Source organism: Micromys minutus (assembly GCF_963924665.1).
Source record: "Micromys minutus genome assembly, chromosome: 2".
Lineage (NCBI taxonomy): Eukaryota > Metazoa > Chordata > Mammalia > Rodentia > Muridae > Micromys > Micromys minutus.
Window position 1 is genome coordinate 52,262,902 of NC_137971.1, and position 26,086 is coordinate 52,288,987.

Consider the following 26,086-nt stretch of genomic DNA (forward strand, 5'->3'; position numbering starts at 1 on the left):
GTACTCCCTTATTTATATCAGGTTGGCCTTGAACTCAGATCCACCTGCCTCTTCCTCCAGATTGCTGGATTTAATGATGCTCACCACTACATAAATGATAGCCTTTGTAGACCGGTTAGCTAGGCCCAGCCCTTAAGGAGTGAAATAGTTTCTGGCCCTGACACCTGCTGTCTGCTGGGCAACAGCAAGACATGAGGTGGCCTCTAGCACTCCAGTTGGTCAGGAAGGCAGGAACATTTGTTCCCCATTTCTGGGTGAGGTCACTGACTGGACTAGGACCGGGAATTAAAAGGGCGTTTGGAGGCTGGCACAGAGAACTTCAGGCTGTCCAGAGAACTTCGCCTTGTCCAGGGGCTGACTAGGTTCCTGCTGAAGGTCCCCACCCACTGTGCTTCCCGCCATAGATAGCTCCCGGGTAGTCCCGCCCCTCCACAATGTACCGCCTCCATCCTGGCCCCGCCCCCAGGCGGAGCGGAGGCCCCGGGAGCGGTGCGAGCAGGCAGCGGGACCGTGGCGCGGAAGGCAGCGGCGTCCAGTGAGAGCCGGAGAGGTACTGGCGGGATCAGGGATCGGGAGGCAACAGGTTCGGGCTAGATACCCAACAAAGTAGCCTGGACGTGAACCCTTGTAATGTGGGGAGGAACGGGACTATTGGCTGCTTTCACTACTCGCACCCCACCCAACCTCCTGCCCCAGTCCAGCCCCGAGTCAGCACGTCCAGTGTTCCGTCTCCTGCTGGCAGCTCCCACTCCCTCCTCTGCATGAGCAGATTCATAGCTCCACTGAGTGGATTCATTGGTTCTGGACTTTTCTCAGCAGTGCTGGCAACTGCTCCTGCTGTTGAGTGTGTGGGGCTCCCCCTATTCTGGGGCTCCCCTTCTCCCAGTGTGACCTCTTTCCCAGCCTTTGCATTAGTGGGTCTGGCCTGGGAGGAAACATCTGTAGCACTCCCTGGCAACAGAAATAGGGTCATGACCTCCAGATGTGCTGGGAAGCATCCAGCGCCTCCTCCTGGGGCAGCCAGGCCTTCCGGATCTGTGGGGGCGGGGCACCCCCTTTCCCCCCTCAGTGACACAGGCTGCAAGGAATGTCCTGGCCTCAATGGACCTTGTGTGAAGATGTGGGCTGGGGGGCAGAGCCCAAGTACACCCCTTAAGGCAGGGCCAGAACAAGAGGCAGCTCCTGAGCTGGGCTGCGCACATTCCCGGAGCTCAGCTCATGGCTAAGGGCCCTCACAGACCCCTCTCATGTTTCTCTCACTCTCCTCCCCACACTCTGGCCTAAATCCAAGCCTGCATGTGCCCATAGCTTGGTCCATGGACCTGGGGCCTGCATAGTTCACACATGGACATAGTTGGCTTCACCCTTTCTGTTTCCAAGCAGTCTTCAAAGCAAGCGAGACATTCAGCATCAGAGTTTGTCCTAGGAGAAAGTAAGACCGGAAGATCCCAAGGAGGAGGAGCTCTACTCTTGTTTGATTCTGGAGACCCAGCTAAGGGGTGCCATGGAACTGTTCCCTATCCCCTTCTGGCCTAGCCCCACTTGATGACACTACCAACAGAGGCCTGCACCTGCAGTGAGGGCTCCATGCTCCTGCCTCAGCTGTTGACTCCATCCATAGTTCACCCAAGGTGGGCTCTGCCTTCTCACACCTTTGGCACCTGCCTAATCTAACTTCACCACATTTTCACACTTAGGTCCCTGGGGCCTTGGGTGTTTCAGCCTTACATCCTGTGAGGCCTTGAGCCTCTCTCCCCTCACAAGGCCGCCTGACTCCTACGCACACAGGGGCAGAGTAGACAGGTGCTGCTCTGCCAAGCCCAGGCTCAGTGGCTCTCAACCTGTGCGCTGTGACCCCTTTGAGGGTCAAACAGCCCTTCCACAGGGTTAACACTTGAGATCTATAATTCTTAACAGTAGCAAAGTGACAGTTATGAAGTAGCAGTGAAAATAAGTTTGTGTCTGTGAGGTCACCACAGCCTAAAGAACTGTTAGGAAGGTTGAGAACTGCCTTAGAGATTCAGAGACAAGGTTCACATTCTAATTTGAACATGGGACTAATTCAGGCAAGCTCATCTTAACTGGGCCTCATTTTGACCTTTTGTCCCACTGGGTTCAAACCTCCCTGTCCTCAGGGGTCCTCAGGTTGGAATTAGCCTCTCTCACCCTCAGGAGAGAGGTATTAGTCCTGTCCTTTAGACTTAGGTGTCTTGGGTCCCATGAGTGAGCTGTTGTGACCCTAGCACCTTCCTCAGGATATAGGAGCCAAGCAGGGGGCTGGGCTGAGTTGGGGCCACTTCCTGTGTTGTAGGAAGTCCTCTCACCACGGCTTCTGTCCTGCGGCAGCTGCCCCAGGAGCCCTGTAACCTTGAGGTATTAAGGCTGCGGAATGAGGGCATTGAGTCTAGGCCTTGGGTGCTCAGCTCTTTGGGGACCCTGGAGGAAGTGGGAGGTGCCAGGGAGGAAGGTCTCTGGGGACAGGACGTCCTCCCTTTGTCAAGTGGGCAAGACCCAGACACCAGTGGCTGCTTTGATTTCCGTCCCAGTGGAAACTGTCCAGAATGTGGTGGCAACCCTCACGTTGGGCCTAGTTTCACAGCTAAGGTATACAGGGGAGAGCTGGGAGGCCCGAGTGCCCACTAGGCCCAGTCACTAGGACCCCCAGAGGCAAAGCATCACAGCTCAGTCCCCGGCCTTGACCAGTGCTAAGCCTGGGAGGGGGCTGGAAACTTCAGCCCCAGGCAGACAAGGAAGTGGCCAGGAAAGCGGAAGCAGCTTTGATGGTCCCGGAGGGGGCCGGAAGCCAAATGGGGTGGTGGAAGACTGGGCTGGGGGCCTGAGTTCCTGTTTCCTCCCCAGGCCCATCTGAGCAGCCCCTTGCTCCTGTAGTACAGGAACCACTCAAACCTCAGCCTTCTGGCTGGGCACCAAGGACCCGTGCCCACCAATGCGGCCCGGCCCCCAGAGAGCCAGGCCCACAGAGTACGCCCATGTGGGCCGGCGGTGTGGGGAGCCCTCGGCGGGGCATGGCCCCTGCACCTACCGATGACCTCTTTGCCCGTAAGCTGCGCCAGCCTGCCCGGCCCCCACTGACACCACATACCTTTGAGCCAAGGCCAGCTCGGGGCCCACTCCTGCGCAGTGGCAGTGATGCTGGTGAAGTCCGACCTCCTACACCAGCCAGTCCCCGTGCCCGTGCCCACAGCCACGAGGATACCAGCCGCCCTGCTGCTACCCCTACTCGGCTCTTCACTGACCCACTGGCACTGCTGGGGTTGCCAGCTGAGGAGCCAGAGCCTACCTTCCCACCAGTGCTAGAACCCCGATGGTTTGCTCACTACGATGTGCAAAGTTTGCTCTTTGACTGGGCTCCTCGACCTCGAGGGACTGGCAGCCATACAGAGGCTAACTCTGGGACTCCGGCCTTAGCTGAGGACCAGACTACCACTTCAGATCTACTGCTCGGAGCACCTGGCTTTGTGAGCGAGCTTGGTGGTGAGGGTGAGCTAGGGCTGGGTGGGCCAATATCCCCACCTGTGCCCCCTGCACTGCCTAACGCGGCTGTGTCAGTCCTGGAGGAGCCACAGACCCGGACCACAGCTTACAGCCTGGAGCACGCAGATCTGGGTGCTGGCTACTACCGCAAGTACTTCTATGGCAAAGGTAAGGGGCAGGTGAGCCTAGGAGAGGCAGGAGAGGGTCTGGGTCAGAGGTCCCTGTGGTCTACACTATATACAGTGGGAGGCTCTTGGACTGTCCTTTCCCTATGAAAAGGAGCAGGAGCTGAATGGGGCTGTGTTGGCTCAAAACCACCTCTCTAAGGCCAAGCCCTGGTGTCACACCTGCAGCCAGGGAGTGCCCTTCCATCTGGCTCATCTTCATAACCCTCCAGGAGGCCAGTGGGATTTCCTATTTCCATATCTGGTGATGAAACCCCGTTCTCATCATTAGCAGGAAAAGAAGCTTCCGTATCTTGAAAGGGAGAACCTTTGGTGGAGGCAGGGCAGCATTTAACCTAGGAGTACTTAGGCTTGGGGACAAGGTGTGAAGTAGGTGGGACTGCAAACGGGTGGGAGTGAGCTTCTCCCAGCTTCTGTGCTTGATGAGAGAGAACCTAGGGCGGTACTTCTGTGGTGGGCGTGGCCAAGAAGGGATAGGTGGTCTGTGGGTTTGACTGAAAAGCCACCTACCAACCCCCTACCCCAGAACACCAGAACTTCTTTGGGCTGGATGATGCGCTGGGTCCGGTGGCAGTGAGCCTGCGACGGGAGGAGAAAGAGGGCAGCGGAGGGGGCACCCTACACAGCTATCGGGTCATCGTGCGGACCACGCAGGTGGGCTGGGATTACAGGCTCCGAGGCGGGTTCCCTCCACCACAGCCTGTACACAAACTGAATGTCCCTACGTCCCATCCTTAGCTCCGGACCCTCCGTGGCACCATCTCGGAGGATGCACTGCCTCCCGGCCCCCCGAGGGGCCTATCCCCGAGGAAGCTTCTGGAACACGTGGCTCCACGGCTGAGTCCTACCTGCCTGCGCCTGGGTTCAGCCTCTCCCAAGGTGCCGCGCACGCTGCTTACTCTAGATGAGCAAGTGGTGAGTGCCCAGGAGGAAGGAGGGCTCAGCTTCTGGGGAGATGGGTCTGAACTTCCTCTGTCTCCCTAATCCTGACCTGATCTGACAGGACCTAAGGAGAGCTGATCCACCTCCAGCACTTCAAGAAAGAACTAGGGTCACCGGAGACGTGTTTAATCAAAGGCTTGTAAAGCAGCCACAGCATGTTAGGAATGCAGAATCTGGGGCTGCAGCCCTGGCTTACTCAGGCTCTGCATTAAAAAACAAACAAACAAAAAACCTAAGGTGACTGTAGGCCCCTATTACAGTACTGGCTGACCTCTGCAGCTCCCTCACTTTTTTTTTTTTTTTTTTTTTTTTTTTGCCTTTCTTTTTTCATCCCCCACAGCCCGTTTGGTCTCCTCCCCATATGGGAAGCTTCCCAGAGCTTCCTGTTCCACTTCAGGACACTCGTGCTAGTCGGAGATCCTGTACCTTATGCTGATAGTTGCCAACTGGCCCTGGTTCTCCTGTGTTGTTTATTACAGTGGTCACTGAACAAATACATCTCATACCTTAATGGTATGCGTCAGGCCCTAGACCAGATGCTGAGACATCTAAGTATGGGCAAGAGGGTCCCTGATGAAATACAGGATGGTGACAAGAATACAGGGGTCCCTAGCGGCCACACACATGGCACTGACAGCAGCCAAAGTTTCACACTGAAAAACATGTAAGCCCTCAGACCAGCATGAGCCTGTTTTCTGGGTAAGCAGGATTCACAAGTTTTTTTTTTCTGAGCAGAAGGTTCTACTATGATGGTTAGAGATCTCTGCCTCATGTCACATGACATTTCCTGTGGGTAGAGAGCTTGTGGGACTTACATGGGGAGGCGTGTGTGTGTGTGTGTGTGTGTGTGTGTGTCATAGATATTGAGAGGCAGAGAGGGACCCAGGACAGACAGATCTGAGAGGCACAGTGGCCCTCTTGCTGCAACCTAGGACGTAGGCTAGACCAAGAACAGGCCCAAAGCAGTGGTTATTGTTCAAATTAGACATGGTGGTCATGGTGGTTACCGGTAATAATGAGGTGGCTAACACTTTGTGACTGACGGGAAAGTGTGAGGAAGGTTGACATCCCCAGCTTCTCAGCCCTTGGGAGTTATGTTTTGTTGTGGGCCCAGGGACTGAAGGAGGGAGAGAAGGCAGAGGGCAGAGACATTGTGGTTGAGGGGTCAAGATACTGGAAAGAGACAGGTGTGGTGGTGCTTGTCTTTAGTCCTAGCACTCAGGAAGCAGAGGCAGGAGGATCTTTGTGAGTTCTAGCCCAGCCTGGTCTACATAGTTTCATGATACCCCGGGGCTATGTAGAGACTCTGTCTCAAAAAAAAAGGGGGGGGGCACCTGCAGCTGGTGAGCCAGACTGGAGTTTGGGGAAAGGATCTGAACTGGAAGCAGCCATGGGGAGAAGCTACAAAATGTGGAGGGAAACATGGGTGGAGAGTTTCCAGGACGATGAGGTTCTTGTTGTCCTCCAATACTAGGGCCAACGGTGCCAAAAGAGTGCCAGGTAAGGCCATATATAAATGGTCTACAGGGGGAGTTGTGGGTTTTGTTGTTTGCACCCCCCCACACACACACAACTCCCTGAGGTACAGGAGCCAGGACCTCAGGCATGCTAGGCAAGCTCTCAGCTGTAAAGGTTGGCTATGAAGGAGGGAGGGGAGAGCTGGAACTGAGAGATGAGATTACTTCAATGGGGTCAGAAGGGCATATCTATCTGCAGCTGGAAAACGCTAGAAGAAAGTATGCAGAAAAGCCAGGCAGAGTGGTGTCTACATGTAATCCCCATATTAGGCAGCTGAATTCAAAGCCAGCCTTGGCTACATAGCAAGACCCTGTTTCAAAAAAAAAAAAAAAAATGCAAGTACATGTCTAGAATTCCAGCATTTGGACACAGTCAAGGAGCTCAGGAGTTCAAGGCTAGTCTTAGCTGTATAGTGGGTTTAAGTACAGCCTGGGCTATGTATCACACCCTATCAAAAAGGCAAACAGGAAGGGAACAGAAATGGCTCCAAACCTCAGAGGGTATGTTGGAGTTGAGGGAGGGGAGCATGTTGGGGCCTTGAGCTGAGGAGGAGGCTATGTGGATGTTGTTGGGAGTGAAGTTGTGCTCAGCAGTGGTTCCCAACCTTCCTAACCCCGAAGCCCTTTACTGTATTACAGTTCCTCGTGGTGTGGTGACCCTGGCCATTAAACTGTTAAGCTACTTCATAACTGTAATTTTGCAGCCCTTAGAAACAGTACCATAAATACTTGAACTGCAGGATCTCTGCTGATACGTGACCCCTGTGAAAGGGCTATTGGACCCTCAAAGGGGTCACAACTACAGGTTGAGCACCACTGTTGTATAGGGTCCTTTCTGTGAGTCATCCCTTTTGTTGCTAGAGAAGTAATTAAATCCTCCATCCCCTCCCTGTGACCTCCCTGCCCTCAGGAGCACAAGGAGAGGGGCAGGTGGAACCCCACTTGATAGGCAAAGACACACAAATGACTCAGTTCCTACCAGGGCAGCCCAGCCCCCATTCTCTACAGCACGGTGGGGCTGGCAGGGTATTGAAGCCTTTGTCTTCTTTGTCCATGACCCCCTCAGCTGAGCTTCCAACGAAAGGTGGGCATCCTGTACTGCCGGGCTGGCCAGGGCTCCGAGGAAGAGATGTACAACAACCAGGAGGCCGGGGCAGCCTTCATGCAGTTCCTGACCTTGCTGGGTGATGTGGTTCGACTCAAAGGCTTTGAGAGTTACCGGGCCCAGCTGGATACCAAAAGTGAGGCCCCTCAGAAGGGACTGGAGGTGCAGGGCAGAACTTTGTCAGCACTCCTTAGTCTGTGGTGGCTGGGGCTGAGGATGGGGTCTAAGCTGCCCACAGCAATCCAGCGCTCTGCTTCTCTCTAAGATTGTCCTACTTCTGGGTTTGTTCTATCTCAGCACCCTGTTCTGATTCCCCTTCACCCCGGTGTGGTGCTGGAGCCTGTGGGAGATGGGAGGGGATTTTCCAAGGACTTTGTGGCCTGGGCACGGTGGCTTGATAGGGTGGTCCACAACTGATGGGGCATAGACAGAAGTAAGTTCAGGCAAGAGGACTCACTGAAATCACCCACACTCCCCATGTTCTCTTTGTGTCCCCAATGGTCTGGCTACAGCGGATTCCACGGGCACACACTCACTCTATACCACCTACCAAGACCATGAGATCATGTTTCACGTGTCCACGATGCTGCCTTACACGCCTAATAACCAGCAACAGGTGTGCGAGGGGTTGGGACAGGCCAGACTTTTGGGAAGCTATGGAGGGTGCTGCTTGAGTAGTGATGTCAGAACCTTGGTGCAAGCTCCACTGAACCCAACAGCCAGCCCCTCTAGTGGGACCACCTTCCAAATACCCTCCCCTCAGGCCTTTACAAGGCACAGGTGAAGAACCACTGGTGCTTTTGCCATGCCTAAGTGAGGGATGGGGGGGTCACAAGGCTCATCTCTAATTGGCTATCTTTAACCCCCCCCCCAGCTCCTGAGGAAGCGACACATCGGCAACGATATCGTGACCATCGTGTTCCAGGAGCCGGGTAGCAAGCCCTTCTGTCCCACGACTATCCGCTCTCACTTCCAGCACGTTTTCTTGGTGGTGCGCGCGCATGCTCCCTGCACCCCACACACCTCATACAGGTGGGTGCTAGGGTGATCTCAGGCCTCCCAAAGGCACCAATTATTGGGCACATTCCCCGCCCCTTTCCGCCTCTCTTCCCTCACTACAGCCTTCCTCCATGCAGGGTGGCAGTGAGCCGCACACAGGACACTCCTGCCTTCGGGCCGGCGCTGCCAGAAGGCGGAGGCCCCTTTCCAGCCAATGCTGATTTCCGGGCCTTTCTGTTGGCCAAGGCACTCAATGGTGAGCAAGCGGCTGGTCATGCACGCCAGTTCCACGCCATGGCTACACGCACACGCCAACAGTACCTGCAGGACCTGGCTACTAATGAAGTGACCACTACTTCGCTGGACTCGGCTTCGCGGTTCGGCCTGCCATCTCTCGGGGGCAGGCGCCGGGCAACCCCACGGAGCCCAGGCGCGGAGCTGCAGGCGGCGGGCGCGCTAATGTGGGGTGTGCGCGCGGCTCCAGGGGCGCGGGTCGCAGCGGGAGCTGAAACGGGCGGCCCGGACGACTCCGAGGTGCCCTGCTTGTTGGGCATCTCAGCAGAGACGCTGGTGCTGGTGGCACCTCGCGATGGCCGAGTAGTCTTCAACTGTGCCTGTCGTGATGTTTTGGCCTGGACCTTCTCAGACCACCAACTTGATCTGTACCACGGGCGCGGGGAAGCGATCACACTACGGCTCGACGGGGCTCCAGGGCAAGCCGTGGGCGAAGTCGTGGCACGTCTGCAGGTGAGCCAGAGTCCAAAACTAAGGCGCCGGCCTCCCCAGGACTGGTGAGTATCGGGGGTGGAACCTATTGGAAACTCCGTTAGGCTTCTATGGCGGTGGTGGGGAAAGGGGTTTGCACAAGTGACTTCTAATCTCAGCGTCTCCAATTTGAACACATAATTATCAGGTGGGTCGCTAGGGCTCCACGGGCTTGCCGCATTAAGTAAATCAAGGCCGGGGGTGGGCCCAGTGCGTGGCCTCTGGAAAGCCACGCCCTCAAGGGTTCCTCTCATCCAACCTTTCCCTGCAGCTGGTGAGCCGCGGCTGTGAGACCAGAGAATTAGCCCTGCCCAGAGATGGCCAAGGTCGCCTGGGCTTCGAGGTAGATGCAGAGGGTTTCATCACGCACGTGGAGCGCTTCACGTTCGCGGAGACCACAGGGCTTCGGCCTGGAGCGCGTCTGCTGCGAGTTTGCGGCCAGACGCTGCCCAAGCTGGGTCCAGAAGCTGCTGCCCAGATGCTGCGCTCTGCGCCCAAGGTCTGCGTCACGGTCCTGCCTCCAGACGAAAGCGGCCGGCCGCGAAGGTCAGGGGACTGGGAGAAGAACGAGGTTGGGGGGAGTAAAAGGACTTTGCTGGATTCTGTATTTTCACTCATCTAGACTTGAAACTGTTTAGGGTCGTGCTTTCCCTCTCTAAAGGTCAAATAGCCCTTTCTATTATTTCAAGATATTAGCTGCTCCATCCCAAGTACACACCAATTGGTCACTTCCTATCCTAAACCCAGTATAGGCAAACTTTCCCCATAAAGCCCCAAATAGTAGATATTTTTAGGCTTTTGGAGCCACTACTCTGGCACAGTTACTGGAAAATGAATGAATGTGTACCCGAGCTTCTTCTAAAACCACGGAGGCTGGAATTTAGGGATTTGAGATAGTTGCTCTTTATCTTGTGAAGAGGTTACTTGCTGGTAAATCCAATGAAAGGTCAAAAAATTCACGTTATGCTTGCTCAGACTGTAATTTTTACGTTACAGAATACTCCATTAAGATCTTCCCATTATTTAAACATCCAAAACCTAAGGCTAGAGAGGTGGCTTGGCCATTAAGAGCATTTGCTGCTCTTGCAGAGGAACTGAGTCGGCTTCCTAGCCCCACATGGTGATTCACAACAGCCTGTATGTAATTCCAGATCCAGGAGTCCTGTGCCCTCTTCTGGTCTCCACAGGCAGCTACACACAAATACACATAAATTATATTTTAAGACATCTAAAAACTATTCTTGGCAGATAGGAGTTTCAAAAACTGGTGTGTGTGCCAATAGAAGAAGCATAGGCTGGATTTGGCTGCAGGCATTGCACTGTGGATATTAATCAATTTACGTTACATTGTTTAAACTCACACTGCCTGCTTAAAGTACTGTTACATATGTTTGACCAAAAAAAAAAAAAAAAAAAAAAAAAAAAAAAAAAAAACCCAACAGAGTGACCTGCCTAGGACCCATGGGACAGCTATGGATACAAGTTAGCAGTGATATTTCTCTGCTACAGAGTCTGGACAGTGCTCTGTAGCAGACAAACATTGATAGGAGGAAGCCTGGAGCCCTCTTCCTTTTGGTAGCCTCTGGCAGTACTTTGGATGGGGTGGATGCTGTGGAGTGGATTGAGGGCCCTTACCTGATGCTGAGCCACCCCCATCCTCCAGGAGCTTTTCAGAGCTGTATATGCTGTCTCTGAAGGAACCCAGCCGGCGCGGGGTCCCAGAGCCAGTACAAGATGAAACTGTGAAGCTGGTCATGTTGCCCCCTGGGAAGCAGCTGCTACAGTTTTGCCTGAAGGACAGTAGCAGTCTTCCAGGGCCTGGGGATCTGACTGAGGAGAGGACAGAGTTCCTGCACAGCCACAACTCCCTGTCACCTCGAAGGTACACCCTCTGGGCCAGCCTTTTAGGACTTGGGAGCACAGCTTTAGGGAAACAGCTCTCAGTTCTTAGCCACCCCTACCCTCCTTAGCTCCATGTCTGATGAGGTGCCAATCCTGCCTAACACCACTCCAGACCTCCTCCTTGTCACCACTGCCAACCCATCAGCGCCTGGTACTGACAGAGAGACACTCCCTTCCCAGGTAAGCAGAAACAAGGCTCTAGAGATTCATTGTAGAGGTGACATTGGGTGTTACTGCCTTGCTGTTCACTTATGCCCCCAGGACCAGTCGGGAAGCCCCAGTAGCCATGAAGACACCAGTGACTCCACACCAGAACTGAGGGCCTCCATCCTGCCCAGAACCTTGTCTCTGCGGAATTCCATCAGTAAGAGTGAGTCTGGAGCCAGGGACTAGGGCAGGAGGAGGAGACAGTTCCAGCCCCTCCCCCTGAGCCTTTCTCCTTTGTCACAGTTATGTCAGAAGCCGGCAGTGAGACCCTGGAGGATGAGTGGCAGTCCATCTCAGAGATCGCCTCCACTTGCAACACAATTCTGGAGTCACTGTCCCGGGAGGGTGAGGCCATTAGGGCCCAGGGGAGAGGAGGCGGAGTGCTGTGTGTCCCTTTCAGACCTGCCCACAGTCTCTTTCTCCCATAGGGCAGCCTGTCCCAGAGGGTGGAGACCCCAAGGAAGCCTCAAAATGTGATTCTGAGTAAGGTTTCCATCCTCACCTTGTGGTGTGTGTGTGTCCCCTTCCTTGCCTGCCCACTGGAGTTGAATGTTATCTAGACTCTGTTTCCATAGATACCTAAGTCCCAGAAGACAGGGTTGGGTTCATTATCAGTCAGGAGTGTCTGGGAGCCTGCAGTGTTTCCTCTGAGTTCTGACCTCATGTCCTCAGGCCAGAACCCGGGAGCTTGTCAGAAAAGGTCTCTCACCTAGAGTCCATGCTGAGGAGGCTTCAGGAGGATCTGCAGAAGGTGAGGAGAGAGCCTAACAGGGAAGCACAGGGCTGCCCCTGGAAAGGGTTCTGACTACCGACTACGGTTCCTCAACCTAGGAGAAGGCGGACAGGGCAGCCCTGGAGGAAGAGGTTCGGAGCCTCAGACACAACAACCAGAGGCTGCTCGCGGAGTCCGAGAATGCTGCCACCCGCCTGCTCCTGGCCTCTAAGCAGCTGGGTTCACCCACTACTGACCTGGCCTGAGTCCCAGTCTGAATCTGGACCTGCTTGGGACTACCTGGCCCCTCAGAGCAACTGGTTCATACTAGTACCTTTCCTCAGGACTTCTTCCCTGCACTGAGGCGCGTCTAAGCACTGCCCCAACTTCCTAGCCCACTTGGTGGCTAATACCTGTCCCTGTTTGTAAATATTCTGTATAGAAAAGAGGACATCAGAGTTTAAAACAAACAAACAAAAAACCAAACAACTATTTGTGTTTGTGTGTTCAAGATATGAAGGAGGGAGGTCACTGCCCCCCAAGGTCATATGAAGCTTCTAGAAACTGTAAGGACAGGTCCCAGGAACATTGACTTAGCACTAGTCTGGCACAAAGCAGAGGGTGGGGGCTCGGAGAATAGAATACTTCTTGGCCCCTCTTCATTTATTGGGTCCTCTTGGAAGGCAGGTGGCCATAATTCATGCCTCTCTGTTTTAGAGCAGAAGTAGGAATACAGGAAGGCTGTGGAGCAGGCCAAGGAAGGGATGGATTCTGGCCATGCTGTATGGAGTCCCTAAATTGGCCCCACTGAGCTGAGCTTCAGAGCATCATTGACTCTACCACCAGATAACCTAATCCAGGCCCCAGTGCCTCATCAGCCTTTGCCTAGGGCTTCCTCTGCTGAAGCCCAGACCCTGGGAGAGGACAGGATAAGTGTGGTCAAGTAACAGTATGGGACATGAGCACAAGGAAGCCTAATCTGAGGACTGAGTTCACCAGCAAATGTCAGCTATTCCAGGAGGACCACTCTAGGGGCCACTGGGTTGAAATTAGGGTACATAAAGGAATCCAGGGTTAAAGAGGCTTGGACTGGGTCAAAAAGGGCCATGGGAGGTACACTAGGGATCCCAGATCAGCAGTTCTTACATGTGACCTAGCTTTTCCTGGTTGAACATACTTTTTTATTACTGGGATAAAATACAGACCAACAAAATGAAACAAGTTTAAAAAAAAAAAAACCAGCATAAGGAAGAGGGTTTTTATTTTGGCTCTGCGTTGAGGGGATTCAGTCCATGATGGTGGAGAAGTCTTAGTGGGAGCAGATACATTGTATCCAGCCAGGGAGCAGAAGAATCCACGCTGTACTCAGCTACTTTCACCCTCATTTTAGTCACTATGGGACTATAGAGGTTGATGGCACTCAGTCTTCCATTGGTTAAACCTCTTTTGAATCTCTCACAAGCATTCTAGATAAGCGTCTTCTAGGTCTTCTAGGTATCTGAGATCCAGACAAGTCGACAGTGAAGCCTAATCATCACAGGGACTGTGGTGAGCAGCCTCTTGAGGCAGCGTGGGAGGAGGGAAGGCCCTGGTCACTCGGGATGTGTCTGCAGAGACCCGGGATCTGACCCTGTGGTTGATAGATGTCTAAAGAGAGAGTGGTAAGGAAGGTCTAGGTGTCAGCTTTTTGGTTGCAGGTAGGCTAGTGAAGAAGGAAGCTGTAGCAGCGGTCCTGGAGGGAGGACTGAGCAGATTTCCCAGGACCTCGTGGTAAGGAAGAAGAGGTGGCATCCACAGTGATGGCCAAGTTTCTGGCTGGAGCCGCTGCTGGGTGGGAGGGTAATGTCTGAGACAGAGAGGAAGGAGGAGGAAAGCCTGAGATGACTGTGGCCACTTGGAATGGGATGAGTTTGGAAGCCGTCAAAGTCGAACTGTCCAGTGGCTAGCACCCAAGGGACAGAAGTCTGGGCTAAAAACAAAGATTTGGGATGGATGAGCCATTACTATGGTGAGGTCATTCAGGGAGTGTGGGAAGGACTAAAAGAGGGCTTCCGGGGATCACCAGAGGCCACTGCAGACAATGAGAAAGCCAAAAGCAAGGCACTGCCCAAACTGAGGCTAAGAATCTGTACTAAGCACCACTGCAGGATGCCCTTGGGCTTCAAGCTGCCTCACTCACAGGAGTCCCCACTCCCAGCACTGCTACAAGGCAAGGTCGCCTGGATCTGATTCCAAGATCAGCCAAGGCGACCGGGCTCCGCCCCATCAGGAGCTGAATTTGGCTGGGTCCTCAGGTATTCTACACCCTTCCTTCAGACCCGCCTCTGGGCCCGCCCCCAAGCATGTGCACCCACCGTTTGTGTTTAGGAGAGTGTGGATGTCTTCTACTTCCCCAATATTTGTTGCTCCACCGCATCTTCTTCCGCAGGGACCATCTATCGGGCTCGACACAAGGGCCTACTCCCAAGGGTCTAACTATTGCAGCTCACCCTCTATGCTCTTAGAGACCTCTCAACATAGGGGATTCCCCACCCCGTTGCCGCGCCACCCAACGCTGAGAGCTCGCAGGACGCATGCGCATCCGAGAAGACTGGCCCATTTAGCTGCTAAGCTCCTACAAGACAAAACCCGGAAGTATGTCTAGCTTTAGCATGTGAGTTACGTTTAGGCTCTGTTTAGGTTTCTGAGGCTGTGGGTTAAGGTTTTAGCTATCCTCCTGTACATGGTATCAAAAGTACTGAGGCAGATTTGTTTTTGAGACAGGATCTCCCTGAATAGACAAGATCTTGAACTCAAAATCTTTCTGCCTTTGTCTCTGAAGGGCTAGGATCAAAGACATGCACCACCATGTTAGGTTTTTTTGGGAGTAGGGATGTGAACGGGGGTTTTGAGACAGGGTGGCATGTAACTGAGGCTGGTCTCAAATTCAGTAAGCTCTCAAAATGACCTTGATCACTAGGGATACAAAATGACTGTTTTGTTTCAGCCTGAGCTAATGGAAAAACATCCCAACCGTTGTGCAGTGTTCTTCATCATTCCCAGGATGGTCTCACCGTCACCCTTCCTACCAGGCTGTTCATGTGTCTGCTGATCTAATTCCCGGAGCAAGAGGGATCTAGATTATGGGAAGGAATTCCACCCCTACTAGGCCTTTTGCAAGGAGGCACCCTCGGGTCCCCGGGCTCCCGGATAACAGTACACAGTCAATTCTTTAGCCATCGTCCAACCTCAAGTGACCAGCAGAGTGCTGCTCAGTGTTTGCTGAAAGACAGCTGCTCTCTCGCTAGCGTGGAAACACATTTATTAGTTCTGAGCTAGAAAGAGCAAGAGTCCAATAGCTTTTTCAGTAAAGAGTGTCTTGTGGCTGAGCTTCTAGCCTGCCCTCCTGACTCTATACAATTTGCCCTGCTATTAAGGCACTTGAGAAAAGGGGGCGCAGGGATGTCTCAAACCAAACACCCTCATGATCCTGAAGGCGGCCAGCAATGTCCCACCTGCTCCCCTCAGCCACAGGTCAGCATGGAGGGCTGGCAGGGTTGGAGCTTGACAGGACAGAAAAGTGGCCCCTCAAGTGCTGGTGTCAGGCAGCACCACATAGGGGCTGCTATTGGGAGCATTGCTTTGGATTAAGGTGTACAGGAATCCATGTTGAGGAAGACACTTGATAATAAGGCTTTATGACCTTAAGGCCACAGCTCCAGTCTGCCCCTCTCTCTAGAGAGTGCTAGAAGCTGGAGGATGGAAGAGGATCTCAGAGTTCCCTACCAAAAAAGGAGCTGACTATCAACATAGGGGAAGAACCTGAGTTCTCCCAGCTCCGTTTCCAGAGAAGTTAATGCTTCTGCTTAAGCACCTCCAAAGAGTGAGATATTGCCAATAAAAGAATAAAATGTGCCACCCCCAGGAGATATCACCCAAAGAAGTTGGGGGCAGTTGGAGCACACTCCCCAGAATCTGTACATGCTTTGGGAAGGCTTCAGTGCCCTGGTCTGAGCAGGGTCACCATCAGTGCCTTAGGAGCTGATCTGACTCAAAAGAGCTGAGAAGTCCATGTCCGCAATGGAGGAGAAGTCTTCATCCCCCGAGAGGCCATTGGGAAGCCCTGAGGTCCCTAGGGGTGCAGGAGCTGGATCAGGGGGCCTCTGGGATCCTGTCACCAGGCGAGTTATAGCTTCAGGGTATTCCATCAGCATGGGCTCAGCTGTGGAGTGAGACATGGACACACCCTGGTTCAGGAGCTGCTGAAATTCTGAGTTGTCGACAGATGCCAGGTCTGTGAACACTCCTGGGTCTGTGTTGTTGCCAAGCAAGGCCCCCAAGTCTTCATCAGCATCAAACTGCAGGTGTAGCAGAGCTTCAGACAGCGTGCCTTCCCCAGCCTGGGTGCTCTTTGGAAGAGGTGCAGACAGGGATTGGGGAGGACCTGGGGCTGGAATTGGGACAGGAGCTGGGGGCTGAGCCAGAGCTAGTACCATGGCTGAGGAGGGGACCATGGTCTGGGCCAGGACTGGGGCAGATGATGGTGCCAAGGCCAAAGCCTGGTTTGAGATCTGCCCAGATGGTAACACCATGGGGGAAAACTCATCAAAGTTGATGGTGCTGAGGGGTGTTGGAAAAGTATAGGGCTGGGGGGCTGGAGAGAAAGACAAAGGACAAAGGATCAGAAACAGCAAGAGAGACATACACAGCCCCTCTGCCACCACTTAGCCCAGAACTATGGTACTTAGAATCGTTCCCTTTCTAGGGAACCAAAATCTGACCAGACCTGTAGGGTCCATTTTCAAGGACCACACTGAGGTATTCCCTAACTATTGGGGTGATAAAGCTCTCACCCCTGACTTTGTAAAGTTCTCACATTATAGCTGCAAAACCAGCTATAGGATAAACCATGGAACACAGACAGGCTTGGTGAAGGGCATGTGTTACCTTTTTGAGCAACACATCAGAACTTACAACCTATTTCTTTTTTAAAAAAATGTTTATTTGTGTGTGTTTTGCCTGCTTTTATATATGTGCACTACATGCATGCAGTGCCCTCAGAGAGCAAAGGAGGGCATTGGCTCCCCTAGCACTGTAGCTGGAGACAGTTGTGAGCAGTTGTGCGGGTGCTGAGAATAGAAACCAAGTGCCCTTCACTGAGCCAGAGCTGAGGGCAGAGACACTTCCAACGTCTGGATCTCAAGGTATCAATTATTTAATCCCTTGGTACCAAGTATTGAATCTAGGTCCTCTGTAGGGTAAGCACTCTACCTCTGAGATGAACTTTCTCCCTGTTTTTACTTCCAAACTTGAGACAGGGTTCTTCAGACTGACCTTAAATTTAATAACCTTGTAGTCCAGGATGGCCTTGAACCTGTGACCCTCTTGCTACACTATCCTGAGTAGCAGGGGAAAGGGCTCAGGGTTTAACTGGAGCACGGCTTCTGACTTCTGTGGACATTAGCACCCTCAGGAAATGACTAATTTCTGTGCCACACTTTCAAAGCCTTGAGTTTATCAGCCTGTGACAGAGCCCAAGAATCCACATCTGCACTGCTCCCTGGATGGTCCTGGCAGAGACCTAGGCCTCCCCTGAGAAGCACAGGCCCCATAGAGAGCAGGTTTCAGAACTCTGTAGGTGAGACCAATGTCTATTCGGTTCCCTTCTAGGATACTTCAGTCTGAACAAACAAGGCCCTCATTCTAGAAGGACAAAAGGATTTCCTTACCTGGCTTGGGGACAGAAGTTGAGTTTCGGGAAGGCACAGCAATACGCCGGGGTGGAGGCCGGGGTTCAGTTGGTCCTACCGGGCAAAAGCTATGTCAGCTTTCAGACCCAGGTCCCTTCTCCCTGATTCTAGAGCCTGGCCCACCTGCCACTCCTCTCCCTCAGGCTTTGCACAGCTCACCATTGAAAGGACTCTTCTTCATGATACTCTTGAAGGTCTCATAGGTCCTTTTGCGTTTCTCTTCAATCCGGTGGCGATCATCTGGGAAGGCAGTGTGAACAGTGGGGTTTACTCTCCTTAGCTGGGCTGCAGTTCTCCCACAGGCTTTTCAGGAGGGTAGTGGGGTCATATTTTTCTAAGACCTAGTCTCCCAACCAGTTAAGAAGGAATGTGTGACTTTCAGAGAAGGATCTGTTGGTTGACTCTTCTTCCCCTCTTTGGTTTTTTAAGACAGTCTCACTATATAGTCCTGGCTGTCCTGGAACTATACAGACCAGAACAGGCTGACTTTAAACTGACTGAGATTCCCCTGCCTTTGCCTCCAAAGTGCTGTAATTAAAGGTGTGTGCCACAACAGCCTTGTTGGTTGATCTTGATGCTAAGTAGAAGCCCTACTCTGGGGACAAGAGTCTGAGCATACCACGTGAGCTGCTCACCTAAGCATCCACCTTGGTGGAGAGGGAAGCACTGTGGGCAGGGCATCACCAGCTAGCCTAAGACCTCGGGAATCATCTCAGTTATCTCAGGCTAGCCTAAGGGCTCTAGACTCACCTCAGATAATGGTTTCTTCCTTTGGTTTAAAGCTTCAGGACTATGTAGAACTCCTCAGCTGCACGCCTCCTAAGTGAACTTCATACCAAACTACTATTTTTTTTCTCCCTGTTTCCCCCACCCCCAGCCCCTGTCTGTCCTGGCACCAAAACTGGAAACTAGAACTATCCTGAATATCATTTTTTTCTTTCAATCCTCCAACACTAACTCAACACAACTTGCCAAGCACCTACTATGTGCTGGCTTTCCTCCTAGCCACTGAGGGGGATGGGAAATTTAATTATCAAAAGGTGACCTTAAAAAGTACCAGGATCCAGAGAAACCTTATCTCAAAAACAAAACAAAAACAACAGAGTGTCAGGAACCCATGTCCAACCTTTGGGCAGTGAAGTTGTCTCAATGCCCCCCACAAAGTCTGACTTTTTCCACAGGGGGGAAAAAAACCACCTACTTTATTACATTTACGTGTGTATGGCCAGGCATTGGTGCTATATGCCTTTAACGAGGCAGAGGCTGGTGGATCCCTTGAGTTCAAGACCAGCCTGGCCTACAAAGAAAGTTCTAAGACAGTCAGGGCTGCACAGACAAACCCTGCCAAAAAACAAAACAAAACCAAAAAAAAAAAAAAAACCCAAAACATTTATGTGTTTGTGTATTATAGCAAGAGGTCAGAGACAATTCATGAGAGTCAACTATCTCCTTTGATTATGTGGATTCAACAGAGGTCCTCAGGTTGGTTGTCTGTCTTTACTCAGAGCATCTGTCAACTCTCTGTCTTTTCTGAAACAAGATCTCATGTAGCCGTGGACAGCAGCAAATTTACTGTGTAGCTGAGACTGACCCTGAACTTCCGGTCCCCCTGTCTTCACCTCCCCTGTGCTGAGTTACAAGTGTCAGCACCACGCCTGGTTTGAGGATTACTGGGGATTGAACCCAAGACCTTGTGCACGCTAGGCAAGCCCTCATTAAGCTACATCCCCACCTCCTCTCTATCTCTAATACTCTGCTCAGAGCAGTCAGACTAAACTTCCAGATTTGCTCACATCAACTCTCTGCTTGGAAATCTTAAATGCATCCCTGCTGCTTTCAGAATGAAACCTCAGACATGGCTGAGCCTAACGGATCATCCTACGTCTGAGCTTGCTCACTGCCTGAAGACAGCTTTAGGCAGTCTTCAGTCCACCACAATGTCCCCGAACAAGCGGTGTACTCCCCAACACCCCGTCCTTACAGAACTAGGCCACCAGCATGAAAAACAGACTTCAGGTTTTCCTCCCAGGTAAGTGACACCATGGCCCTCATACCTGAACTTTCTCATTTGGTACATCACATATCTGAGCTTGTGAAGAGAAGGACATCTGTCCCATTAAAACAAACAAAGCAGGACTGGAGAGATGGCTCAGTGGTTAGGAGCACTAGCTGCTCTTCCAGAGGTCCTGAGTTCAAATCCCAACAACCACATGGTGGATCACAACCATATGTAATGGGATCTGATGCTCTCTTCTGGTGTGTCTGAAGACAGTGACAATGTACTCACATTCATAAAATAAATAAAACTTTTTAAAAAAGCACTACTACTTTGTTTGTGTATGGCGTATTGTCAGCACATCTGTGCACCATATGCATGGAAGCCCTGAGACTGGAGTTATACACGGTTATGAGCTGCCATGTAGGTGCTGAAAATTAAGCCTGGGTCCACTGGAAGAAGCCGCCAGTGCTCTTAACCATCTCTCCGGCTACTGTCCCATTTGATTTCCTATGTTAGCACATGGTTGTATGTAGATTTATGTTAAGTCAATACGTGATTGGACAGGGAGAGGAGGTGGGAAAAAAGGACAGGAAACAGAAGAGGAGGAGTCAGAGGAGGAGAAGGGGAGGAAGGAAGAGGAACAGGAGAATGGCTAATGGAAAGTGATAAGGGATCTCCTAGGAGGGAATAGACAGTGTAGCGGTAAATCTGCCCAATACAGGCACGAAGCTTGTGTTCCTAGTTACTGAGTTGTGTTTTCATTGAATGGGTTTATTTGGGTTGAAGCAAAATGAAGCAGGGTCATATGGCAGTGACAAGAGATACACGGTGGCAAAAAGTCCACAGAGCCAAGTGACCCTGACTGGGATGCAGCACTAACTATTGGTGAGTTCAGTTAAGTTTTCCCGTGAAAAGTGCTGAGAGACTGAAGTCAGGTCATGTATAGAAGCGCTCACCCAGGGCAGATCTAGCAGACAGAGCTAAGTAAGGTGGGTGTCACTGTTAAACAAAAAGTGAATTCTGACTGTAATTACATGTTCTTAAACAATGGGGACACATCCTTAGACATGTTGCTTGGCAAATCTGTCATTGTATGAACATATCTTAGTATAATATGTGTCTGTGGTGTTCATGGAGGTGCATGCGTGTGTGTGCAGATGTGTACTTGTGCATGTCAAGGCCAAAGCTTGATACTGGTATCTTCCTCTACCACTCTCACCTGATTGTTTCCAAGACAAATTTATGTGTATGAGTGTTGTGCCTGCTTGTGTGTATGTGCAACACATGCATGCCTGCTGCCTTTGGAGTTCAAAAGTCAGATGCCCTGGAATAGACTTAGAGACAGTTGTGAGCCACCATGTGGGTCCTGGGAATGAAACCTGGGTTCTCTGGAAGAACAGCAAGTGCTTTTAGCCATTCAGCCACCTCTCCAGCTCTAACCACTTTATCTATCTATCTATCTATCTATCTATGTATTTATTTATTTGAGACAAAATCTCACTATGTAGCCCTTGCTTGCCTGGAGCCTGTTATGTAGACCAGGCTGGCCTCAGACTCACAGAGATTTACCCTAAGTTCTGGGGTTAAAGGTCAACCCCATGCCCAGTCTCTGGATGAATATGGAGCACCTTGATGCAGAGAGGCTGACTCAACAGTTAGTGACAGAGCCATCTCTCTCCAGGCACGGCATTCTGGTCACACATGCTGCTGGAGCACCCAGCTTATTTCATAGACATCTTAAAGTATACTTACTTACACTCAGATACCTATGTCATTACAGAATAGTCTTATGTGACCTCCACAGCATGTGTGGTCTGTCTTCGACAGAAATATTACGTGCTATGAACTATAGCCTGTATAAACCCTAGTGCTGGCCCCAGACATCTAGCCCTGATCTTTCTCCTATCTGGGGCACAGTGGCTTTGGTACTGCCCTCCCCAGCTTCACACCTGTGTCCGGCAAATACTGGAACTCCATGGGCTCGCTGAGCTCCCGGTCAGAGGGCCGCCGTAGCTGCATGGAGACTCGCACAGGAGCCTGTAGGCTGGGGTCAGCATATGGAGGAGTCCGGAACACAATGGCCACTTGCCGGTGCACATCAGCTTGAGAAAAGGAGCCTCTTGCCTCCCAGCCTGGTCCCGTGAAGTATACCTCAATGTCTTCTACAGGAGACAGTGGAGGGACGGGTTAGTACATGTGACCCCCAACAGACCCTCAACACCTGATGCTTTTCCCTGAGACATCACCCAATTCCCCCGAAGCCACTGAGGTAGCTGGCACTGACCACCCCTGCTCAGCCCTGCCCCCACCCTGCCCCTCCTTCTCAGTGTGCAGAGTCCAGTGTGTACCTTTCTGCACCTTGTCACACAGCAAGAAGATCTCATCCCCACCAAGGCAGCTCCCAGAGTTTCGGTTTACTCGGCAGATTTTGAGCTCGGCAGTGTTAGGGGCACCTGAAACATTAGAGGTCTCAGGGTACCCCGAAGGAGATGTAACAGCCACGCCAGCCCAGTCCTGTGTCAAGGTCACCCATAGCCTGCTGACTACACTTCAGCCGGTCACAACCAGTCTTCCTGCAGTGTGTGTAGCATGCTCTGGGTAAGAGGGACACAGAAGGCTGGATTTCCCTGTCCGTCACAGACTTAGTCCAAAGGAAACACCGACCACACCTGTGTCCTTCTACCTGAATGGCACAGTTTCAGCTTTTGGTTCATCCCTACCTTGGCCTTGAGTCCTTTCCTCCTCACTTTCAGTTTACACTGGTTTCTGGTCCTTAGGACTCTGAAGCCCTTCTATTTTCATTTACCCTGCTGCTTGCTAAACACTGCAATCCATCAGTGTCAGCCCAGGTCATGTGAGAGCTTCCTGTGAGCTGCTCCTGTTCAATTCCTGATGTCTAGCATTATCTGGTTTCTGGGGGCTTAATTTCCTAAAGTCATCTGCACAGCTCTTGGCACACCAGCATCTCAACACAAGAAATGGAAAACAGTCATTTCCCAGCAGGCTGCTGGGCATCCTGTAAGCTTCACACAGAGGGCAGCTCTGGGTCTTCTCTGCCCCGCCCCCTGCAGCACAGCTGGATGACTAAAGGAAGCCCGAAGCTTTTCTCACAGGCCACACCCACCCCAGCCCATCCTCTTCCCAAGCCCACCCTCTCCGGCCACTTACGGTTATCGAAAATAGGGTGCGAGAGGACAGGTGTCAGGCGGAGGGGCCTGCCTGAGGGGTCCCGCACCGTCACCTGGAAGCACAGACGCACCGCATTCAAGTCATAGTCCCCACGCTGCTCCTCTATGGGAACTGTCACAAAAAAAAAAAAAAAGAAAAGAAAAAAAAAAGTGGTGAAAGGCATTAGGGAAGGCAGGGAGCTCTGAGGGAAGTGGAAGGTGATTTGGGATGTAAAACAGAAGTCTAAGGGGAAGAAGCCACAGCTCTACTGTGACCTGGAATACACAACTCCTCTCTAGACCTGACTCTCAACAGTAGAATGTGAGTGTGTACCAAGCTGGCAGTAAGTTTCTACTTGTACTGTTGGGTTGGTCATGGAGGGAGATGAGCGTCAGAGGCGCAGGGAAGGTGACAGAGATGTGTGCACCACGGGCAGGCCTATGTCTTTGCCCCTTGCTCCTACCTTGAAAGGGGTTGTTTTTGGTCTGGATGCGCTGGTTAATGGCTTGTTCCAGGTCTCGCTTCTTCACACACTGGATCCCCAGGTTCTGGAAGCTGAGGCCTCAAATATTAGTTTTGTGTCTCCAGCAGAGCCTCTTCCCTTCCCACTCCCCAGCTCACAGGTCTAGGCTTCCCACTGTGCTGCAATGAGCCCACTCCTTCCCCACAGGCAAGCCTGCAAGCCAGTGTCCTACCCTGGGCCACCGGGCTTCCCCCCACTCCTAAGCACACCAATCTTACTCCCTTTCAAGATCAACCTACTCCTTTCTGTGCTTAGCATGTTCTTTTGGGCCTGTCTGCTTTCCCTCACCATTTAAGTATTAGCACAGAAGCCGTCTATGGACGTGCCTATTAGCATTGAGTTGAGAAGAGGAGGTGGGTGAAGCCTAGTGAGCCCAAAGCCATCTTGAACTGCAAGAGGCCCTGTCGATGCCCTGAGACCAGCCTCCTCCTTCTAATTTATTACTGTGTTTTCTTTTCATTGTGTAAATTATAATTCTCTACTAGTATCTTGTCTATCTGCTTGTACAATTATCCCCTGGTCTTACCTACTGGTATTTAGGCTCAAGGAAAGTTCATTATGGACATCTTTCTGATACAAGAGCCTAAGGGACTGGGCTGTCCAGCCATAAAGGATTTGCCCCTCCAAGCTGATAAGGAGTTCCCATAGAGAGCTTAAGACAAAGGAGGTCTGTTTGCAGAACTAGAGACAGAGCAAGGACTCTGGATTTCTGCCTGTGTTTAGAAAAGAGTAACTTTGTAACAGCTGCCTGGCCTGCCTGCTCCAACCCTGCCTCCTATCCAGACTTCGTATCTCCAGCCTACACCGAACTCACCTGTGGATGCAGCGGTCTGGGCAGAGTTCAGCCTCATAGAAGCCATCCCGGCAGTCCTTCCCCACAAGTTCATGTGGATGAGGCCGGTGAGGTGGGTCCTTGGTGACCAGGGAGATTCGAACTGTTCCCGGTCCTGTGTAGCCATTGATCTGTCCAAAGTACAGAGTACTCTAGAGTCCAGCAATATCAAATCTGGCTCCTAGACTCAGGGCACGGAGGCAAGGAGGCAAGTCTGCTGGAGCTCCACAGTGCCTTCTACTACATCTGTCACCCACACCCCTGGGGGCTCTTGCTTACCTTGATGGTGGGGTGGGTCTTGGTGGTATCTGTACTTCTCTCCCCAGGAATACTGCCTGCTGAGCGACCTTCGCACTTGTAGCGGAAACGCATGCCCCGCTGCTTGGGTTGCTCAATGATCTCCACATATGGTCCAGAAGCCTGGGCTGGCTCTGTGGGTGACAGTCAGCCGTCAGGTGCTGCCCCCATGGCCTCTACTCCAGGACGGCCCCTATTCTAGGACAGCCCCTACCTATTGAGGAAGGATGGTTCACTTACCTGAGGGAAAGATGAGGGGAAACAAATCTGAAAGGGAAAGACAAGGCACATTGTCAATAAACTCCAGTACGCACCCACACCAGGGAAGGCCTGACAGAGTCAGTTTCCCAAAGAAACTGGGCCAAGACCCCGCAACCTACCCCGAAAGAGGCCAGGTAAAGAAGGCAGAAGTGTCTACTAGAGAAAAGGGACACAGGCATTCCTTTTCCCCGGGGAAACTGAGCCAGTGCCTATTTTATGTTTGTAAGTGACAATGAAGAAGGGTACTACGTCCCTCTCCTCTTCAGGGGATACTGAGTCAGATACTTTCTCCCTTACACGGAAAGGAAGCCAGAACTAATCGCATCAACATGGGGGTGGGGGGGTGGAAGCCGGAGGAAACTGAGTCAAGATTCATCCGTACTCCCAACCCAGGAGGGACACTGACTCAAGCGCCCTCCACTGAGAGGGGTAACTGAGTCAGACCCCTCGCAGCCCGCCCCGCCCCGTGCTACCATCCGGCCTGCCGCTCCCTGCGCAGCAACCCGCGGCGCAGAAAGGGGCGGAAGACGGCGCGAGACGGATCCCGCCGCAGACCCCGGAGCTCTAGGGCAGCCATCCCGAGGGCCAGAGGGCAGCCTCACCGTCCATGGCCAGGGTCCCGGGGGCGGGGCCGGGGTCGCAGCTGAGCCCACGGCGCGCTAAAGCGAAGCCATTCGCCAGAGGCGGAAATGCGCGGCGCGCGCCCGTCGTCGCGTCACTGCCCGGAATCCGGCCGCGCCTGCGCGCTGCGCCGCCGCCACCGACGCGCGTGGAGGCCGAAAGCAGGTGCGCCACTCAACGCTGGACGCGGAAGGTGTGCGGCGCGCGGGCGGGGACACCGGAGCGCGGCGGGAGGACGCCGAGGATTTTCGTCCCGAGGCCCGCCCGACTACAAGCCGCTCCGGGGCTGCGCAGCGCGGCTCGCTCGGGGTCCCGGCCCCGCCTGGAGGGCGGGCCCGCGATTACTCACTCTGTTTTTAGGGGATTTCGGGTCCCTTTCCCCGCCCCGCTCTGATCGCAGGAGTTTGGTGATGTCACCCTAGCCTGGTCTGGAGCAGAGCCAGGGCTGCTGGCAGGCTGAGTCCATTCGCCCTACGCAGGGTGAGGCCCAGGCTTGCTGCTCCCGCGGAGGCCAGTGACTGAATTCTACACGTTTTCCTACTCGTGCAGGGCCTTCTGGGGACCGCCGCGCGTCACAGGCCGTATGCTCCCCGGCCTAGATCCGGCTGCACACAAGAGAGCATCGCGGACCTTGCTTCATCAAGACGTCACTGAGGCCTTGGGGTGGAGGTGCAGACCGAAGACACCTGTACCTCTAACAGTCCCTGAGAGCAGTGAATGCTGGAAGAGTCCCGCAGATAGATGGTGTCTGCTAAGGTTCAGATCCTTAGGGATCTCCGGAACCAGCCAGGGTCACACCACTTGAGATCTCCTTAAAGGCCTCCCGG

General features: G+C 52.7%; 2 protein-coding genes across 2 annotated transcripts; one reads left to right on the top strand and one right to left on the bottom strand.

Annotated features, from left to right (window-relative positions):
* Positions 1–487: 487 nt before the first annotated feature.
* SIPA1 (signal-induced proliferation-associated 1) lies at positions 488–12,270 on the top strand. The gene is made up of 16 exons (XM_080913267.1): positions 488–550; positions 2,860–3,663; positions 4,207–4,334; positions 4,419–4,595; positions 7,206–7,380; positions 7,757–7,860; positions 8,119–8,276; positions 8,381–8,990; positions 9,280–9,554; positions 10,672–10,890; positions 10,979–11,090; positions 11,172–11,280; positions 11,361–11,462; positions 11,546–11,600; positions 11,790–11,868; positions 11,949–12,270. Exons 2-16 carry the CDS (start codon positions 2,991–2,993, stop codon positions 12,093–12,095), a joined length of 3,123 nt encoding a protein of 1,040 aa, XP_080769393.1. The 5' UTR covers positions 488–550; positions 2,860–2,990; the 3' UTR covers positions 12,096–12,270.
* A 2,849-nt stretch (positions 12,271–15,119) lies between these two features.
* Positions 15,120–25,573, bottom strand: RELA (RELA proto-oncogene, NF-kB subunit). The gene is made up of 11 exons (XM_080911497.1): positions 25,241–25,573; positions 24,618–24,644; positions 24,360–24,511; positions 24,063–24,211; positions 23,189–23,280; positions 22,726–22,857; positions 21,906–22,010; positions 21,507–21,719; positions 17,718–17,798; positions 17,538–17,612; positions 15,120–16,462 (listed from the first exon to the last, which is right to left on the bottom strand). The coding sequence occupies exons 1-11, from the start codon at positions 25,245–25,247 to the stop codon at positions 15,843–15,845; spliced, it is 1,653 nt and encodes a 550-aa protein (XP_080767623.1). The 5' UTR covers positions 25,248–25,573; the 3' UTR covers positions 15,120–15,842.
* Positions 25,574–26,086: the final 513 nt, after the last annotated feature.

Bases quoted from the DNA above. Each gene is read 5' to 3' on its own strand.
- SIPA1 (XM_080913267.1), top strand. From the start codon at position 2,991: ATGTGGGCCGGCGGTGTGGGGAGCCCTCGGCGGGGCATGGCCCCTGCA. The intron at 3,664-4,206 runs GTAAGGGGCAGG...CCCCTACCCCAG, and splicing joins CAAGTACTTCTATGGCAAAG to AACACCAGAACTTCTTTGGG. The intron at 7,381-7,756 runs GTGAGGCCCCTC...GTCTGGCTACAG, and splicing joins GGCCCAGCTGGATACCAAAA to CGGATTCCACGGGCACACAC.
- RELA (XM_080911497.1), bottom strand. The intron at 17,613-17,717 runs GTGAGCTGTGCA...TTTGCCCGGTAG, and splicing joins GAAGAAGAGTCCTTTCAATG to GACCAACTGAACCCCGGCCT. The intron at 16,463-17,537 runs GTAAGGAAATCC...CTTTCTCTCCAG, and splicing joins AACTTCTGTCCCCAAGCCAG to CCCCCCAGCCCTATACTTTT.